Source organism: Podarcis raffonei, chromosome W (genome assembly GCF_027172205.1).
Source record: "Podarcis raffonei isolate rPodRaf1 chromosome W, rPodRaf1.pri, whole genome shotgun sequence".
Lineage (NCBI taxonomy): Eukaryota > Metazoa > Chordata > Lepidosauria > Squamata > Lacertidae > Podarcis > Podarcis raffonei.
The window spans coordinates 10,734,990-10,756,227 of NC_070620.1; the positions used below are offsets into that span (position 1 = coordinate 10,734,990).

The following is a 21,238-nucleotide window of genomic DNA, read 5'->3' on the forward strand; positions in this document are numbered from 1 at the left end:
GCCTCCACAATCCTTCCTAAACATGCATAAGCTGAGAGGCAATTGTCCGACAAATGTGGTGCTGTGGGGAGGCAGGAACATTTTCCTGCAGTTAAGTATTTTCTAAGTTCCTTTCCCAAAACTTCCCCAAACGGTTCTGAAGCCTCTCTAACCTCAGAAGTCTTTTCTTCTCTCTGGAATTCTGGGATTCGAGGATAACTTCATGGAGAAGGAAAGAAACCTGCAGAATCAGCAAATGAGTGCCCGCCGGGAGCCTCCACCCCCACCGCTGCCACCAAGCAGGCTGTAAGTTGCCTTAGAGGTGTACTGTGCCCTCCCGCCTCCTTGGTTTTAAGGACTACTTGAGTTCTGTTCTCATCTCCCTTAGGTGTATCCGTGACAAGGAGAGCATGAGCAAGAAGCAACCCCAAGTGACCCACACTATGCACAAGCTCTTTGTGCCTTCCACACATACGCAGTCCGGACAGAGAGAGGGACTCATCAAGCACGTCCTCGCCAAGAGAGAGAAGGAATATGTCAACACCCAGAATTTCAGGTTAGATCATGCAAAAGTGCAAACACCATGCAAACACCAGTGGAACCTGTATCATAGTTGGGGTTGGAGAAAGCGACATCTACATGACAGCTTTATTGTTGGGTGCCAGGCAAAGTCTGTCCTGTTCACTCAGGCCACATGGGTGGGTAATTTAAAGTATTAGTTGTGGTGGGCAATTTTCCTTGGTGCCACATACTGAACCGTGGCTTCAGAGCTTTCAGGGCAGCAGCTGAAGAAGGAGCAAAAGAGTTTTCTTGTGTGTGTGTTTCTTTGTGGCTGATTAGCTGCTCTCCCTGTGCAAAGGTCAGAGGGGGCAGGGTTTCTGTTGAGTCAGGTGATTAGCTGTGGGAGGAGCTTATCAGAGCTTGCAGGGCAGCAGCTGAAGGAGGAGCAAAAGATCCATCTTTTAGATTTAGGGGAGCTAGTTTCAAACGTTTGTTGGGGGAGACCAAGGTTTTTTTGGGGGGGTTATTTGTCCTGTCTTCGTGCTTTTTAAGATGGAGGACCACTGTAGACACCCCCAACGACACGTTTTCAAGATGGAGGGTGAGGGAACAGCTGCAGTCGCCTGCGGTTCCTGTGCAATGTTTGCCATCTTGCCAAAGGTTGCAGGCAGCTTTACCACGGCAATTGCATGTTGATTGCCCTCTTAGAAGACAAAGTCCAGCAACTGGAGGAACGTGTAGCTACGCTCCAAAGAATTAGAGAGCTGGAGCTTTTCTTGGAAGCAACAGAGAACACCGTCTCCACCAAGGAGGAGACAGGGGACACCCCTGAGAAGGAGGCTAGTTCACCAACACAGGTGCCAGATATATGGAGAAACGTGACTCAAAGAAGTAGGAGGCCCAGGGTTCGCTCTGATTGTTTAGAAATACACAATCGCTTTGAAGTCCTCTCCCCTAGCATGGAAGATGAAGAACAGACTCCATTTGAGGATCTCTCCCTCATTACAGTTGAACAGGTATATGAAGACGAGCAGCAAAGTCAGTCCTCAGGGAATGTGCAGGTGACCTTGGAACGGAGAGCTCACGGAAGAACCCCGACCAAACCTAAGAGGAGGCGTGTAGTGGTGATAGGGGATTCCCTACTGAGGGGAACAGAAGCAGTGATCTGTGGGCCTGACAAGATGTCTCGGGAGGTGTGCTGTCTCCTCGGGGCTAAGATCCAAGATGTAACTGAACGACTGCAAGGAATCATAAAACCCACTGACAAATACCCCTTCTTCTTGGTTCATGTGGGAACCAATGACACTGCAAGCAATAGCCTCCAGAAGATCAAAAGAGACTATGAGGCTCTGGGCAGGAAATTGAAGCAATTAAATGCACAAATTGTCATCTCATCTGTCCTCCCAGTTGAACGACGTGGCCCAGGGAGAGAGGGAAAAATAGTGGAAGTGAACAGCTGGCTTCGCAAATGGTGTAAACAGGAACGGTTTGGATTCTTAGATCACGGACTGCAGTTTCTTGAAGATGGACTTCTGGCAAGCTATGGGCTGCACCTCACAACAGTTGTGAGGAATGTTTTTGCCAAAAATCTCAGAAACCTCATCAGGAGGGCTTTAAACTGACTAATGTGGGGGAGGGAGACAGTGCTCCTGAAGGTAGGAGTCTATCAATTGATGAAGATGATCATCCAAATGTCATAGACCAAATGGAGCAAACAGCACGCAGACCTAGTGGTGGGAGGAAAAAATCATTAAATAAGAGACACGGGGCAATGATTAATGGACTTCAATGTCTGTACACTAATGCGCAAAGCATGGGAAATAAACAAGATGAGCTTGAGCTCTTGGTACAGCAAACTAAATATGACATCATAGGCATTACTGAAACCTGGTGGGATAAGTCCCACGATTGGAATGTAATAATGGAGGGATACAATCTATTTCAGAGAAACAGACCAGACAAGAAAGGAGGAGGAGTGGCGTTATATGTCAGGGATGTGTATACCTGTGAAGAGATCCAAGATTTAGAACCTCAAAGCCAAAGTGAGAGCATTTGGGTCAAAATTAAGGGAGAGAAGAATAACAGAGACCTCATTGTGGGAGTTTACTATAGATCCCCAAGCCAAACAGAGGACATAGATGATGCCTTCCTGGAACAGATGGCCAAGCATGCAAAAGGAAGGCAGATAGTAGTAATGGGGGACTTCAATTACCCGGATATTTGTTGGATCTCAAACTCAGCCAAGAGCATAAGATCAAACAGATTCCTCACTGGCCTTGCAGACAACTTCATTGTCCAGAAAGTGGGAGAAGCAACAAGAGGAACAGCCATTTTAGATCTGGTCCTAACCAATGTTGATGACCTGGTTAGTGGGGTAGAAGTGGAAGGATCATTAGGCGCGAGTGAGTATGCTCTTCTGAAGTTTACTATACAGCGGAAAGGAGCAGCCAAGCATACTAGGACTCAATTTCTTGACTTTAAGAAAGCCGACTTCATAAAACTTAGGGAAGTGCTGGGTGAGATCCCATGGACAGTAATACTAAAAGGAAAGGGAGTTCATGATGGCTGGGAGTTTGTTAAGAGGGAGATAGTAAAAGCACAACTTCAGGCAATACCAATGAGACGGAAACATGGAAGGTGCCTAAAGAAGCCAGGGTGGCTATCTAAAGAACTTTTAACTGAGTTAAGATTTAAAAAGGATGTGTACAAAAAATGGAAAAGGGGGGATACCACCAAAGAGGAATTCAAACAAATAGCCAGCACATGTAGACACAAAGTCAGAAAAGCTAAAGCACAGAATGAACTCAGGCTTGCTAGAGAGGTTAAAAGCAACAAAAAAAGGGACTTCCGGGTTAGCGCCATCGGTAATGGCGGATTCCCTCTGTCTCTCTGAGGGACTAGCTCCGCGGGATCGGGTCTGACCGCTGCGGCGAAGTGGGGACCCCTCTAAAAATCACAGGCGGGTGAAACCTGTGAGCGTGGGACTCAGCGGGCACCTTCAGCGCCCCCCCCAATCTGCAAAGGAACCCCTTTTCTGGGCTCTGGAGCGAAGCGGGGAGAGTGGCGCGGTGCTGTGAGTGGACTGCTTCTTCCGTGGAGTGAAGCCGCACAGCCGTTACCAGAGAGCGCTGACTTTTTCCTGGGACAATTTGGCTACAAAAAAGCAACTACCCGTGAGTAGAAAAAAATTGGATTTAAAAGAAGGAAAAAGAGTCAATTTGGCACCGAAACGGGGAGGTATAAACAGGAAGTCCACCTCCCGTTTCTTGTATATAGATTAAAGCAAAGAGACTGTGAGCTAGAACTTTGAAAGACGTCTTTAAAAGGGCTCAAATCCTAACATCAAATAGAAGATCTCCCCTCCGAATTGCAGGTGAGGAGGGGAAAAGGTTTGAACTGTATTTTCCTGTAAAAAAGTGTGGAAAAGAAGCTAAAATCCACCGCTTAGACCCTGGGAACGGACTGCTTTGAGACAATGAATGCCGTACTGTGAAAGGCACTATTGGCAAATTGAGCACTTTTGACAGCTAACTTTGCAAAAGAGATACAGTGTTTCTGGCGGACTTTTTCTGGTTTTAGAGTAACTTTAAAGCAACTGGAATTGATACAGTCGTTTTTTTATGAACTGGGGAACTTAAAAAGGTTATTTTTAAAAGTTTCAAGTCTGACTGTTACTGTGTCCCCCTAGAGGAAGCTGGGCATTGCTACAAAAATAACTGAGCCAGGGGAATTTTCCACTCCATAATAAATCCCAGCTGTGGGACTGACCTTGGACTTATCTAGAGTGTTATGGCAGATGGAAAAGAAAAGTCAGAGTTGCCTCGAGAGAAAACAACGAGGTCTGGTAAATCTTTTCGTACACATATAGGGCTACAGAGAAGGGCATCAGCATCCGGTTCTTCTGGAATACCTGGATCATCAGGGGCTGCACCTGCACAAGCGAAGTTAAAAGGAATGTCGTCTGAGGATGTTTTAGCTTTGGCATTAGGAAGAATTAATGAATCTTTGGAAAATTTAGCCAAACAAGTAGCTGAAACAAACAGGTAGCTGAAACAAACAAACAGGTAGCTGAAACAAACAAACAAGTAGCTGAAGCATCAGTTAAAATTGACCAAAACACTACAAGCATAAATAACTTGTGACAGAAGGTGAATACCAACACAGAGTCCATTGAGAAATTGCTTCAAGAATCCACCCAGACTCGAAAGACTGCTGAAGAAGCAAAGGAGATAGCAACTGCCACTGAAGAGAAGATACCACCGATATACAGACAACTTGACAACTACAGGTTGAGGTTTTCTATTGTTGAATTGAAGGAGAAACAAACGAATTTGAGGATCAGGGCTGTACCTGAACTTGAGAAAGACAACTTGGCTGACTTTCTTACAAAGGAATTTACAGACTTTTGGCAATTAGATTCAGGGAAGGACGAATTTAAGATAGTGAGTGCATTTAGACTTGGAAGAGGAGGAAAGAAGAATAAGGTGAGAGACTGCCTCATTACTCTTCAAACAAAAGAGGAGAGAGATAAAATCTTGAATCTGCACTTCCGAAGGACCTTGGAAATTTATCAGTCAAGTGTTGAGATATTTAAGGACATCCCGAAACATATTTGGACCTCAGGTTTAACTACGGAGATCTGGTCGCTTTGTTGAGAGGTAATAGAATCATTTTCAGGTGGGAATTCCCTCAAGGCCTGTCTTTTAAATACAAAGGAAGGAAGATAAAGATAAGCTCACTTGATGACAAAGAAAGATTTTTGAAAGACCACGGAGAAGATTTACAAAAAGAAGCAGAATCTGGGGAAGAGCCAAAAGCACTGGAAAGAGGAATGCTAGACATAGCAAACTTATCTTTTGGATTGCTTGGTTCAGAGAAAGTGACGCCACCCACAGAACAAGAACAGACACTTGGTGCAGTTGGAGGAAAAGTAAAGTAATTTCATTATGGCTCTGCAACTATTAAGTTGGAATTGTAATGGTCTCAACTCCCCCCGGAAAAGGAAAAATGTTTTTCATTTATTGAAAAAGGAACAATTGGACTTGATTTGCCTACAGGAAACACATGTGATAAGGCTACATAGAAAAGTACTGATTAACAAAAGATTGGGACAGGAGTTTATTTCATCTGACAAAGTTAAGAAAAGAGGAGTAGTGATCTATGCAAAGGAGAGATTATCACTGAAATTTATTTTTAAAGATGACCAAGGAAGATTTGTAGCAATTGAAATTCAATTTCAAGGAGAGAAATTCTTGAGAGTAGGAGTTTATGCACCGAATGAGGGGAAATCTGAATTCTTTAAAAAGTTGCATGAGACCTTAATGAACTACATGGATTATAACCTGATTCTGATGGGAGATATGAATGGAGTAGTATCTACAAATATGGATAAGGCACAAAGACAGGTGGTCACCAAGGATGGTAGATTACCGAAAACTTTTTTCGAGATGACAGATAATCTGGACTTAGTTGATATTTGGAGAACAAAGAATCCCTTGGGTAGAGAGGGAACTTTCTTTTCTGAAGCCAAAATGACATGGACCAGAATTGACCAAATATGGGTAACTAGAGGAATGGCACCAAAGATAAAGAAGGCGGAAATTTGCCCAAGAACTTGCTCTGACCATAATGCTGTGAAGATGGAGATGAAATTAATATCAACTGGCTCTTTTAGATGGAGGATGAATGACACCTTATTTAGAGATGAAAATGTAATAAAGAAGGCCCAAAAAACTATCAGAGACTATTTTGAGATAAATATGAACACTAATGTTGAAAAAAGAGTTATCTGGGACGCAAGCAAAGCCGTTATGAGAGGGTTCTTGATACAACAGAATGCAATAAAGAAGAGAAGCCAAAATGAGAAGAAAGACAAAATTTTGGAGAAAATAAAAGAAAGTGAGAAGAAATTGAGAGCAAAACCAAAGTCGCAAGAGATCCTGAGAGAAATAAAGTTATATCAAGTTCAATATATGAATAAGATGAATCAGGAAATAGAATGGAAAATTAAACAAATGAGACAAAAGACATTTGAATCAGCTAACAAATGTGGGAAATTGTTGGCTTGGCAAATGAAAAAAAGACAAAAATTAAATACTATTACAAATTTAGAAGTGGAAGGAAGGAACATACAGAACCCAGCCGAGATTAAAAAATGTTTCCAGAGATATTTTAAACAATTATACACACAAGAGCCACAGAAAGAAGTTGACATAGATCGATTTTTGAAGATGAATGGATTACAAAAAATTTCTCAAGAAAATAAATTAATGCTGAATTGTAAAATATCTGAACAGGAAATAGAAGGTGCCATTCAAAACATGCAATTGGGCAAATCTCCAGGACCAGATGGATTGACTTCAAGATATTACAGAACTTTAAAAGAATGGTTAGTACAACCTTTAAAGGAAGTCTGTAATGAAATATTGGAAGGGAAAAAGGCACCAGAATTGTGGAAAGAAGCGTACATTACACTTATACCGAAAACAGAAACTGAAAAAACCCAGCTTAAGAACTACCGCCCCATATCATTACTCAATGTGGATTACAAAATTTTTGCAGATATTTTGGCCAAGAGATTAAAAAAAGTGTTGATGGAAGAGATTCATAAGGACCAAGCAGGCTTTCTTCCGGGTAGACATTTGTCTGATAATTTGAGGAATATAATTAATATCTTGGAAAAGCTAGAGGTGAACATTAATACTAAGGCAGTTTTGATATTTGTGGACGCGGAGAAAGCCTTTGACAACATCTCTTGGAGTTTTATGAAGAAGAACCTACAGGGGATGGGGGTGGGAGAAGGATTTGGAAATGGTATAGGTGCAATTTACTCTGAACAAAAGGCTAAGTTAATTGTTAATAACGAGGTTACGGAGGAATTTAAGATAGAAAAAGGAACACGACAAGGTTGCCCAATTTCTCCATTGCTTTTTATATCAGTCCTGGAGGTTTTGCTGAATATGATTAGAAGGGACCAGTTGGTTAAAGGAGTACAAGTTGGAGCTAAACAGTATAAACTGAGAGCATTTGCAGATGATTTAGTACTGACATTACAGGAGCCAGAATCTAGTACCAAAAGTGTTTTGGAACTGATTCAAGAGTTTGGTCAGGTTGCAGGATTCAAATTGAATAAACTAAAAACAAAAGTTTTAGAGAAAAATTTAACAGCGATCGAAAGAGAGAGGTTTCAGAATGTGACAGGTTTAACAGTAGTTAAGAAAGTGAAATACCTGGGGATTAACATGACAGCTAAAAATGGGAACTTATTTAAAGACAACTATGAAAAATGCTGGTCGGAAGTGAAAAAAGATTTAGAAATTTGGTCAAATTTGAAGCTTTCACTGCTAGGCTGTATTGCTGCGATAAAGATGAATGTATTGCCAAGAATGTTGTTTTTATTTCAAACATTGCAAATTGTGGACAAAATGGATTGTTTCAAGAAGTGGCAGAAAGATATTTCTAGATTTGTCTGGCAGGGCAAGAAGCCCAGAATAAAATTTAAAATATTAACAGATGCAAAGGAAAGAGGTGGATTTGCCCTGCCAGACCTTAAACTTTATTATGAATCAGCAGCTTTCTGCTGGTTGAAAGAATGGCTACTCCTTGAAAACACAGACATTTTGGATTTGGAAGGTTTTAATAATGTATTTGGATGGCATGCATATTTATGGTATGATAAGGTCAAAGCACATAAAGCATTTAAAAATCATATTGTCAGGAAAGCATTGTTTAATGTTTGGACAAGATATAAGGATTTGCTTGAAAATAAAACCCCAAGGTGGTTGTCACCGATGGAAGCGAAGGCTCAGAAAAAACTCAATATGGAGGCCAAATGGCCGAAATATTGGGAAATTTTGGAAAAAGTGGGAGACATATTGAAACTACAGAGTTTTGAGAAATTAAAAAACAAAGTGCGAGATTGGCTTCATTATTATCAAATAATAAAGGTAAAGGTAAAGGTACCCCTGCCCATACGGGCCAGTCTTGACAGACTCTAGGGTTGTGCGCCCATCTCACTCAAGAGGCCGGGGGCCAGCGCTGTCCGCAGACACTTCCGGGTCACGTGGCCAGCGTGACAAGCTGCATCTGGCAAGCCAGCGCGGCACACGGAACGCCGTTTACCTTCCCGCTAGTAAGCGGTCCCTATTTATCTACTTGCACCCGGCACAAGATGTTGGACATAACATTATGTTTGCTGACTGGGAACAGTTGTAGACCACAGGTATGAAGTTTACGGCATGTAATGCCTTAAGAGAGAATATTATGAAAATGATATACAGGTGGTACATGACACCAGTCAAGCTTGCAAAAATCTATCATTTGCCCGATAATAAGTGTTGGAAATGTAAAGAAACTGAAGGTAAATTCTTTCACCTTTGGTGGACGTGCCCAAAAATTAAGGTTTTCTGGGAGATGATCTATAATGAAATGAAAAAGGTATTTAAATATACCTTCCCGAAGAAACCAGAGGCCTTTCTCTTGGGCATAGTCGGCCAATTGGTGCCAAAGAAGGATAGAACTTTCTTTATGTATGCAACAACAGCAGCAAGAATACTGATTGCAAAGTATTGGAAGACACAAGATTTACCCACCCTGGAAGAATGGCAGATGAAGGTGATGGACTACATGGAACTGGCAGAAATGACCGGTAGAATCCGAGACCAGGGAGAAGAGTCGGTGGAAGAAGATTGGAAGAAATTTAAAGACTACCTACAGAAATATTGTAAAATTAATGAGTGTTAAAATGATGTTGGATGAAAGTTAAGTGGTTTTTAGCTATAACGCTATAAGGAGTATGAAAAAAATGGACTATTAACAGACAAAAATTTAATGTTATATTATTTTAAGATTAAAGATTAGGATAAACAAAGAGGGGAAGGATTTGCTGAACTAACAAACTGAACTGGAATACAAAAAGGGAGGTGTGAGGAGGTCCAGGAAATAAGCAAACGAAACAAAGTGATGGAAAGATGGAAAAAAAATTTTAATCTATTTTTACTTTGTATTTTTCTTTTTTCTTTTTTCATTTTGTAAAATTCTAATAAATATCTTTAAAAAATAATAATAAAAGCAACAAAAAAGGCTTTTATGGGTATGTCCGTAGCAAAAGGAAGAACAAAGAAACAGTGGGGTCACTCAGAGGAGAAGATGGTGAAATGCAAACAGGGGACACAGAAAGGGCTGAACTCCTCAATGCCTTCTTTGCCTCAGTCTTCTCCGATAAAGAAAACAATGCCCGACCTGAAGAATTTGGAGCAAATGATTCAGCAGAGGAAACACAGCCCAGAATAACTAAGGAGATAGTACAAGAATACTTGGCTAGTTTAGATGTATTCAAGTCTCCAGGGCCAGATGAACTGCATCCAAGAGTATTAAAAGAACTGGCAGATGTGATCTCAGAACCACTGGCAGTCATCTTTGAGAATTCCTGGAGAACAGGCGAAGTCCCGGTAGACTGGAAGAGGGCAAATGTTGTTCCTATTTTCAAAAAGGGGAAAAGAGAGGACCCAAATAATTACCGCCCAGTCAGTCTGACATCAATACCAGGGAAGATTCTGGAGCAGATCATTAAGCAAACAGTCTGTGAGCACCTAGAAAGGAATGCTGTGATCACCAATAGTCAGCATGGATTTCTGAAAAATAAGTCATGTCAGACTAACCTGATCTCGTTTTTTGACAGAATTACAAGCCTGGTAGATGAAGGGAACACAGTGGATGTAGCCTACCTTGATTTCAGCAAGGCATTCGACAAGGTGCCCCATGATATTCTTGTAAAGAAGCTGGTAAAATGCGGTCTTGACTATGCTACCACTCAGTGGATTTGGAAGCTTCCACTTGTATTTTAAATTAACCACAGTTTGGTGTGTCCAGATCCTATGGTGGTTAATTTTACCAGCTTTGTAAACTCATGATTGGAAGTTGGCTTGTTTCAATGAGCCATGGTTCAAATTAAGCGGTTTGTGCAGCTTCAGACATTGTGACAAGATGCAGTTAATCCAAAACTGAAGCAAAACCTTTGGAACTCCTCCTAAAAGCTGTGCTGGAGGACAGGGAGGTGTGACCCCCCCCCAAAAAAAAAACTTGGTGTGGGTCATCCTTATAATGCTAAGCTTACTACTTCAGACAAAGTTTTTGCTTTGGTTATTTCCTCGTACCATTAGTAGTACCCAGTGGCCATTTGTTTTAAATGTCTGCTTTTATGATATGTTTATCAGTATGTGGTTAGCAGCTTCAGATCTTACTGTTTTACAGAGGCTGTTTAGCTTGCTCTTTTTACCGCTTTACTAGACAGGCTGTATTTCTGTGCTGTTTTCAGAGTGGGGAATGCCCATTCCTTCATGGCCAGCATGGAAACACAGAATGCTAGCCATTTAGGAGGTTTGCAAAGAGGACAAGGGTGTTACGGGGTAATCTTCTAGCAAACAAGCTTGGCACAGCAGATCTGAGAGGTGGTTTTCTGCTCCCTGAAAGCCAGCCTGGAAACCAGGTTGCCAGGTGAAGGAAGAATGGAGAGATCAACCAACTCACTTGCCTTCAAAGAATTTCTGGTTGCCTGTGGCTACTGGGATAGTGCTTAAATATCAGGCTGGCTGACACATCTTAAAAAATACAAGGAAAAAGCTTTTTTTCTTTCATTAGCAAAGCTCATTTGGGGCCCAGAATAGCTAAGTTGAGGAAGAAGTGGCTGGTATTACTTGTTCGTTCTTGGTCCTGATCTTGCCTGCCCTTGTAATCCTACCTGCCACACACTCCTGTTGTCTTTGCATATTTAACCAGCACGTCTGTTCAGATTGGAGTCTAATAATAATAATAATAATAATAATAATAATAATAATAATAATAATAATAATAATAATTATTATTATTATTATTTATTATTTGCACCCCGCCCATCTGGCTGGGTTCCCCAGCCTCTCTGGACGGCTTCCAACAAAGATGAAAAATACACAATACACTAAAATGTCACATATTAAAAACTTCCCTGAACAGGGCTGCCTTCAGATGTCTTCTGAATGTCAGGTAGATGTTTATCGCTTTGACATCTGATGGGAGGGCGTTTCACAGGGCGGGCGCCACTACCGAGAAGGCCCTCTGCCTGGTTCCCTGTAACTTGGCCTCTCGCAGTGAGGGAACCACCAGAAGGCCCTCGGAACTGGACCTCAGTGTCCGGGCAGAACGATGGGGGAGGAGACGCTCCTTCAGATATACTGGACCGAGGCCGTTTAGGGCTTTAAAGGTCAGCACCAACACTTTGAATTGTGCTCGGAAACGTACTGGGAGTCCAAACCCCCTGATGATCTCTCCCAGCGGCTTCATATAGATGTTAAAAAGCATGGGGGAGAGGACAGAACCCTGAGGCACCCCACAAGTGAGGGCCCAGGGGTCTGAACACTCATCCCCCACCACCACTTTCTGAACACGGCCCAGGAGGAAGGAGCGAAACCACTGTATAACAGTGCTCCCAGCCCCTCTAGATGGTCCAGAAGGATGTTATGGTCGATTGTATCAAAGGCCGCTGAGAGATCCAGCAGAACTAGGAAACAACTCTCACCTTTGTCCCTAGCTCGCCGGAGATCATCAACCAGTGCGACCAAGGCAGTTTCAGTCCCATGATGAGGCCTGAATCCCGACTGGAAGGGATCCAAATGGTCCACTTCTTCCAGGCGTGCCTGGAGTTGTTCAGCAACCACTCGCTCAATCACCTTGCCCAAGAATGGAAGATTTGAGACTGGGCGATAATTGGCCATCGTGGCCGCATCTAAAGATGGTTTTTTAAGAAGCGGTTTAATAACCGCCTCTTTCAGCAGGTCTGGAAAGGCTCCCTCATGGAGGGAAGCATTCACCACCCCACGAAGCCCATCGCCCAGTCCTTCCCGGCTAGCTTTTATAAGCCAGGATGGGCAAGGATCCAGGAGACAGGTGGTTGGCTTCACTCGTCCAAGCAGCCTGTCCCCATCCTCGGAGGTAACAGATTGGAATTGATCCCACACAACTTGACTAGACAGGACTCTAGCACTCTCCCGCCCTGGCCCTGCTCCCACGGTGGAGTCTACTTCTTCCCGAATCTGAGCGTTTTTATCTGCAAAAAACTTTGCAAAATCATTGCAGGAGATCATGTGGCCCGTACTGGGCCCCGATGTCGCAGGTGGTTCCTGCAGTTCCACATCCTTCTCTTCCTTGCAGGATTTTCGTGGGGACATGGAATGTGAATGGGCAGTCTCCAGACAGTGGATTGGAACCTTGGCTGAACTGTGACCCTGAACCCCCAGATATCTACTGCATTGGGTGAGCAGACATAATAGCTTTTCAGAGAGCCCTCTCTCAGAGTCTTTGTTTCCACACAGCTACTTTCTAAACTGAGGTCCTGTTGTGTGAAGACTTTTGCTTTCAACTTGGAACAAAATAGGAGAATCCTGAGGATTTGTATCTTTTAGCCAGGAAGCAACTTTCTGCCATAATGAATGTGGCAGTGCCATCCTTTCACCCTGTGGGCAGTGAATTACAGCAGCATCAAAGATAGCCAGAGGCCTAGGAGGCTCTGGGGGAAGGATGGCCTCAGTGCTAGGGATGTGTATTGTGTCTGATGGCACTTTGGCATTAGGTTCCAGGAGCTGGACCTGAGCACAGAGGCTTTCTTCTACTTGGACTCGACAAAGGAGCAAGAGTGGCTGACAGCTGTGGAAAAGGCTTTGCATTCCAAATCCAAGTACAAGAAAGTAAGTCCAACCCCACCCATTTCTTCAGCAGCCAGACAGCTGTCAGGAGCTGGAGTGAGGAGGAGGAGGAGGAGGAGGAGGTCAGCAAGAAAAAACACCTGGTGTCAGTGGTGTTTTATTCAAAAGAAGCCAACATTCTTTATTCAAAGAAACCAAAACCGTGCAGGCCTAGTGATCACAGAAACCTTTCCCAACAGGTCTTGCCCCAGTGAGGTAGTTGTGAAGGCTGAAGGTTGCTACCCTCCCACCACTCTCTGAAGTCTCCTCCTCCCCCTGGTCCTTCCCAAGCAACCTGAGACTCTGACACCTTGCCTGTCTTTGCTCCTTCCTCTTAATTTCTCTGTCTTCTGGGAGACCAGCACGGAGGGGAGCTGATCGCAGCAGGATGGGGAGACCCCCTGGCTTCTTCAGCAGCCTGCCTGATCTCTGCCTCTTGACCCCTGCCTCCAGCCTCCACTTCTGCCTCTGTTTCTGGACTGCTGTTTGCCACAGAATCTTCCTGCCCTCTTGCCTCTTCAGTTTCCAACACCTCCTCTTGCTCACAGTCTGCTCCCTCTTCTCCCTCTGACAACTCAGCGTCGTCGTCCCCCCACCAGTTCCCTGGCTCTGAGCCTTCTTCCCTTGGGGGACCCCCAGTTGGTGCCCCCTGCCACTCCTATCTGCATCCAGCCGGCCCAGGACATCAAGCAATGAACAGAGCTGGTAGACATCCCAGTACCTTGCATCTTCTAGGTGCAGCTGGTGCGTCTAGTCGGAATGATGTTGCTCATCTTTGTCAGGAAGGACCAGCTCAGCCGCATCAAGGAAGTGAGGGAGACAGTGGGCACAGGCATCATGGGGAAGATGGGGAGTAGACCCTGACAGCGGAATTCCCTACGTCTATCTTTCTGTCTTTCTATCTGTTTTTATAATCTCTGCCAACCAGTTTCCCCCTCTTTCCTGCTTGCTCACTAACAGCCATCTTTGCTCTGCCCCTGCAGGATAATAAGGGGTGTGTGACCGTGAGGTTTGTCTTCAACAATACCAGCTTCTGCATTGTCAATTCCCACCTTGCTGCCCACGTGGAAGACTTCAAGCGCCAAAACCAGAATTACAAGGATATCTGTGCCCAGATGAGCTTCCTGCCCCCTGACCAGGGTCTGCTGCAGCTGACAATCATGAAACACGAGTGCATTTCAAGGGCTTGGAGGGAGAGAGCCTTGGCTGATGTAACTTGTTGGTCTCCGCTATCTGGAGAAGCAAATTGAGTCACGTTTCTGTAACTTTCCTGCCTGTGTGTAGCTCAAGGGTAGGCAGCATAGTGCTCTCCAAATGTTGATAGACCAAAATTCCCATAATTGTTAAGAATTGGCCTTGCTGACTGGGGTTCATGAGAGTTCCACTTCAGCAACACCAGGAGGGTGCAGTGTCGGCAATCCCTGCTGCTGCAGCTGCACCACTAAGGTTTCTACTAGAGCAGCCAAAAGTGCCCAGCATTGTAGGCTCCTGCTTCATTCAGGGCAGACAGATACTAAACATCTGTGGAAGCGAGTGCTGGGCTTCATTCATTAATTCATTAATTGTGGGGATTTCTTCCCCAAAGTGGCATATTTAAAATAATAATCAGAAATGCACCTCAAGATAATTTAAAGCATCTAAACTGTACCTTAATAGCAGCAGATCTAAAGAGAGCAACATAAACCTAGTGGCAGAGATGTATTAGATTAGATTAGATTAGATTAGATTAGATTAGATTATAGCAAATGTGGGCAACTTCTCCAGTGATTGGGGTGGGGCAGGGGGGTGGGAGTTGCAATTTGTTAAGGGCAGTAATACAAAAGCAGAGCAGCCATTTTGCATGGAGAAGGTTCCAGGCTCAGTCACCAGTGTGTGCAGATAGGGCTGGGAATGATCTCTGCCTGAAAGCTGCTGCCAGTCCATGTAGTCAGTCCTGAGCTTGATGGGTCAATGGTCTGCCTCAATATAAGGTAGCTTCCTATGTTCCTGTGTACTACAGCAGTTTTTGGAGGGCAACAAGCACCCTACCCATGAATTAAAGAACCATGGGAAATTTTAAAAGTGTTTGCTGAAAGGACATCAAAGCAGGGGCCAGGTGAACCTCTTTGGGAATATTATTCTAAAAGGTAGGGTGCCATTACTGAAAAGGCCCTGTCATACTTGAAAGAGCAGGTGTACCCTGGGAAGGGGCTGCCCCTGCTAAAGATTCTAGTCAGTGGAGAGGCAGTGCAAAAATAAGTGGGCCTTCTTCTGGTACCCTTTTCCCAAACCTTGAAACACTTTAAAGGCCAAATGGAACACTCTGAATTGGGCCTGGAACCAGTTCAAGAGCCAGTGTAGTTCACAGAGCACTAGCCTAATATGATCATACTCTGAAAGTAATTTATTGCTCAGAGAGATAACAGTCCGGCGGGATTTCCTCGCTGCGCCAGGCCTTCAAAGGCATTCCAAAGCTCTGAGCAAAAGCAGAGTCTAGCAGTGGTCAGAAAATAAGCCTTCTGTCTTCTGTGCGTCGATGTGCATAAATCAGGCTGTCACGCAGAGTTACTAAAACTAAAAGCACTTTATAGCAGAAACTATCCATTATCTAGCAGAGTATGGAACATCGTACAAATGTGTCTGTCCCAGACAAAAACAAAAGCAGAATAGAACAAAGGACTGAGACTCTCAGATGTGACGCAGAGTCTCTCCGCCCCACAGTAGGCAGGACACACACTCTGAGCTGTTTAACCCTGTAAGCTCAGGTTCTCCTCACACCCCCTCTCGTCCTGCACTACTGGGGGCAAGCAAGTATCACCACTTACCCCAACTCCAAACCACCACAGAACTCCCCATGATGCTGGAAGCTCAATGGTTTAGTAAAACCATCAGCCAAGTTATCGTGACTGGCACAATATTTCAGCCGTATCAAACCTGACTGAACACTTTGACATACATTCTGGAAAAGTATGTGTAGATGCTTGGTTCTGGCCTTAAACTGCCCAGATTCTGCTAGCTTCAGACAGGGTTGATTGTCTTCCCAAACAGTGATGGGCAAGCTACAATCCCCACAGATCTCTTGCACCAAGCATCTATAGAACTCCAGTTCTCGGCACAAATCTGACAGTGTGCTGAACTCAGCCTCAGTAGAGAACAGCGCAACGAGACTTTGCTTCCGGGACTTCCACCCAACAAGAGATTTCCCAAACTTTATTACCACCCCAGATACGGACTTCCTGTCATCCAGATTTGCCCAGTTGCTGTCTGCCCAGAATGTGAGCTTCGTCTCACCTGCAGCTGACAGTTTGAGACTGAAGTCTTTGGTATCCTGCAGGTAGCGCAGTAAACGCTTGATACCATGCCAGGCACTTACACTGGGCTTTGAAGCTTCCCTACTGAGCTGATTGGTAGCAAAAGCAATGTCCGGTCTGCTCCATTGGGACAGATACAACAGACTACCCAGAGCTGACTGAAAGAGCACAGCGTTCTCGAACTCAGCACGTTCTGCTTGCTGACTGTCCATCACATAGCTTGTCTCCATGGGTGTCCTAACCCCTGCACAATCAGACATTCTAAACTTCTCAAGCAACTGCTCTATCTTGCCTTTCTGACTGAGCAAGAAGCTACCATCCTCAGTTCTAGCTATCTCCACGCCCAGGTAGATCTTTAATGCACACAGGTTCTTGAACTGAAACCGCTTCCCTAGCTCTTTGGCAAACTTCTGTACCTGTTTGTCTGCCCTTGCGGTGTAAATGATGTCATCAACAAAGATTAACACCATTTCCTGTGACTCTCTTGACCCTTTAAGGTACAGGCAACTGTCAGCAAGACTCTTCCTGAAACCTAGCTTCTCTAAAGCTTCATTCAGGCACAAGTTCCAATTCCTGGCTGATTGTTTCAAACCGTAAATTGACTTGTGAAGTCTCCATACAGTACCTTGCTCATTGCCCTCAAACCCTGGAGGAGGAAGCATGTACAGATCCTCCTGAAGGTCTGAGTTCAAGTAGGCTACATCCACATCAAAGTGATGCACCAGCAAACCTCTTTGTGCAGCAATGGCTAAGAGCATGCGCAGAGTTTCACTTCTGGAAGTAGGAGCATATACCTCAGTATAATACAGCCCCTTCCGCTGTGTGAACTCTCTGGCTACTAGACTAGCCTTGTACTGTGGTTCTCCAGTTGCTGTGGGTTTAAGACGGTAAACCCAGTGGCTACTCACGGCCTGTTTGCCCGCTGGCAACTTTGTGAAGGAGAACACACCTAGAGACTCCATTGAGCTCATCTTCTTTTGCATCGCCTCATGCCATTTCCTGGCTTCTTCCTGAGGCAGTTTCTGAACATCCTCAAAACTCTCAGGTTCACACTGTGCCATACCAACCCACACACTAGTGACTGCAAACCTGTCAGCAGGTTTCCCTTTCGTTGCCCGAGTTGAACTGCGCAACCCAACTTCAGATACCCCCTCTGACCCACTAGGGCCAGCCAGAACGTCCTTGGCATCAGAGAGCCCCCCCTCTGACTTGCTGCACCGTCTGGACTTCTCAGCTGACCTTATGGGAGAAGAAGGAGCACTGCTGTGTTCAAGCTTCACAGCCTTAGGAGAAGTTCTCCCCTCTACCTGATCTGGGTCTGGACTCTGTGCCTCAACAGAAGGTTCAACCTCTTCCTCTTCTTCATCAGCAGAGTCAAGCAGACTCTCTGAAAGAATATCAGAGTTCCCATGCATGCGTGTCCACCCACTCTGCTCACAGAATTCAGCACTGTTCTGGACTGATTCCCTGATGGATAAGCAAATCTCCACCCCTTGGTCCCTGGCTCATACCCACAGAAAATAATCTTTTGGGACCTAGGGCCACCCTTTCTGCGTTTGGCCTTTGGTATGAGGACCCAAGCCTCACAGCCAAAAACACAGAAGAAATGAGAGACTTCCGGTCGGCGCCAGCGATTAATGGCGGGTTCCCTCTGAGCTCCGGAGGGAACCGGCTCCGCGAAGCTTGGGTCTGGCCGCTGCGGCGAAGCGGAGACCCGAAGAAATCACAGGCGGTGAAGCCTGTGAGCTCGGAGACTCAGCGGGCTCCATTTGCGCCCCCCGACTGCAAGGGAGCCTTTTTAAAGGCTTCTGAACGGAGCGGGGGTGAGCGGCGCGGAGCTGAGAGTCGTCTACCCTCTTCGCGGGGTGAAGCCGCAAGCCATTGTCGGAGAGCGCCAATTCCTTTCTGGACAATTGGAACTGAAAGCAACTACCCGTGAGTAGGGGTAAGAAGCCGAATCAAATTTGGTACCGAAACAGGAGAAGTATAAACAGGAAGTCTGCTTCTCCCGGCTTGTAGATAGAGTAAAGCAAAGAGATTGCAAAGCAGTAACTTTGGAAGACGTTTTTTAAAGACCTTAAATCCACCACCAAAAAAGAAGGATCCCCCTCCTCTTAGCAGGGGTGGAGGGGTGAATTTGGAGCATTAGTTTCCTGCAAAGACAGTGAGAAGCAAAGTTTTACCTGCTGCCTCTAAAATCTGGGAACGGACTGCGTTTGACAGCTGTCAAAGTGCTAAGGGCAAAGAATATTGATACTTTGTGAAAGGATACAACTGCTTTTAGAACGGATTTGGATATAAAAGCAACTTTTGATTGAAATTGTGTATACTTAGAGAACAAAGGGGAGGTACTAGGACTATATTTGTTGCAACTGAAATTGGAAGTGTGTCCCCCTAGAGGAGATTATGTTGTAGCAAGCACCAAGCCACTAAACAACTGAGCCTGGAAAATTCCTTTTCAAAACAAAGTGACTAGGCGTGAGACTGACCTTGGGCTGTTTATGGGAGTGCTATGGCAGATGAGAAGGGCAAGATAGAACAGACGGAAGAAAAGACGCTCAGGTCTGGAAAACAATACAAAATAGATATTGCTCAGCAGAGAAGGGCCTCAACATCCGGAGCAGTAAGTTCAGCAGGAGCTGCGGCTTCACAACAAAGGCCAAAGGCTATGTCATCACAAGACCCATTGGCTCAGGCACTTAGTAAAATTAATGCATCACTGGAAAATCTAGCCAAACAGGTTGCAGAGACAAACAAACAAGTAGCTGAGGCCTCAGCAAAAATTGATCTGAACACTACAAGTATAATTGAACTGGGAAAGAAGGTGAACTCTAATACACAGTCTATTGAGAAGTTATTAGAGGAATCGGCCTCGACTCGGAAATTAGCTGAGGAAGCGAAGGAGATTGCAACTGCTGTCCAGGAGAAGATACCACCGGTATACAAGAAACTTGAGGACCATGACTTGACCTTGTCTATGATCGAACTCCAAGGGAAAGAGAGGAACTTAAGACTCAGGGCAGTACCGGAAAAGGAGCAGGACAATTTGGTGGACTATCTTACAAAGGAATTTACAGACTTTTGGCAAAAAGACCTGGGGAAGGAAGAATTCAAGATAGTGAGTGCATTTAGGATTGGCAGAAGACAAAGAAAGAATAGAGCAAGGGACTGTCTGATTACTTTAAGAACAAAAGAGGAAAGAGATAAAATTTTGAATCTACAGTATCAAAGATCTTTGGAAATTGAAGATTCTCTTGTGGAGATTTTCAGGGATATACCTAAACTTATACTGGATGTTAGGGCCCACTACAGAGATCTGGTGGACCTATTGAAAAGAGATAGAAGTCTCTTCAGATGGGAATTTCCCCAAGGCCTATCTTTCAAATTTAAAGGAAGGAAAATAAGAATAAGGACAGTGGATGATAAAGACAAATTTTTGAATGACCACGAGGAGAATCTACAGAAGGGGGTGGAAGCTGGAGAAGAGCCAACCGCATCAGAAGGAATTCGAGACATAGCAAACTTATCATTTGGACTTCCTGAACCGGGGAAAGATACATCACCGACAGAAGAAGAACAACAACTTGGTGCAGTTGGTGGGAGGAGTAAGTAATTCACTATGGCTCTGCAACTTCTAAGTTGGAATTGTAATGGACTGAATTCCCCTCGAAAGAGAAAAAGTGTTTTTCATATATTAAGAAAAGAACAATTGGATTTGATCTGTCTACAGGAAACACATGTAATGAGGCTACACAGGAAGTTGCTTATTAATAAGAGATTGGGACAAGAATTTATTTCATCTGACAAGGTTAAAAAAAGAGGAGTTGTGATATATGAAAAGGAGAAACTTTCACCGAAACAAATTTTCAAGGATGAACAAGGAAGATATTTGGCTATTGAAATTCAACTTCAAGGAGAGAAATTTCTGATTGTAGGGGTGTATGCACCGAACGAGGGGAAATCTGAATTTTTTAAGAAGTTGCATGAAATTCTCCTGGACTACATGGACTATAATATAATTTTAATGGGAGATATGAATGGAGTTGTTTCTATAAATATGGACAAGGCACAAAGACAGGTAATCACCAAAGATGGTAGATTACCAAAGACTTTTTTTGAACTGACTGATAATATGGACCTGATTGACATTTGGAGAACTAAGAACCCCTTAGGGAGAGAGGGAACTTTCTTCTCTGAAGCTAAAATGACTTGGACTAGAATTGACCAAATTTGGATTACTAGAGGAATGGCACCAAAGATAAAAAAAGTGGAAATCTGCCCTAAAACTTGCTCAGACCATAATGCAGTAAAGATGGAGATGAAGCAAATGACACCCGGCTCCTTTAGATGGAGGATGAATGACACTCTATTTAGAGATGAAGAAGTATATAAAAAGGCCCAAAAAACCTTGAGAGATTATTTTGAAATAAATATGACTACTAATGTTGAAAAAAGAGTAATCTGGGATGCCAGTAAAGCCGTGATGAGAGGGTTTCTGATTCAACAGAATGCAATAAAGAAGAGAAGCCAAAATGAGAAAAAGGATAAAATTCTGGAGAAAATAAAAGAAGGAGAGAAAAAACTGAGAGTAAAGCCAAAGTCACAGGAGATCCTGAAAGAAATAAAGTTACTTCAGGTACAATACATGGAATTGTGTATCTCACACACAAAAACCACCAAAAAACAACAAAAACATCAAAACTAATCGGACTGTTATGATGAGAGTGCATGTCGGATCTCGTCTTCAGTTTTTCT

General features: G+C 44.0%; 1 protein-coding gene across 1 annotated transcript in view; it reads left to right on the forward strand.

Moving 5' to 3' along the window:
- The first annotated feature begins 202 nt into the window (after nt 1–202).
- Nucleotides 203–21,238, forward strand: part of LOC128406122 (inositol polyphosphate 5-phosphatase OCRL-like) — a 47,460-nt gene continuing 26,424 nt past the window's right edge. The window contains exons 1-6 of the mRNA XM_053373146.1: nt 203–285; nt 368–535; nt 12,664–12,765; nt 13,082–13,196; nt 13,929–14,046; nt 14,154–14,364. Of these exons, the coding sequence (XP_053229121.1) occupies nt 203–285; nt 368–535; nt 12,664–12,765; nt 13,082–13,196; nt 13,929–14,046; nt 14,154–14,364 (797 nt within the window). The remainder of the gene's footprint in view (nt 286–367; nt 536–12,663; nt 12,766–13,081; nt 13,197–13,928; nt 14,047–14,153; nt 14,365–21,238) is intronic.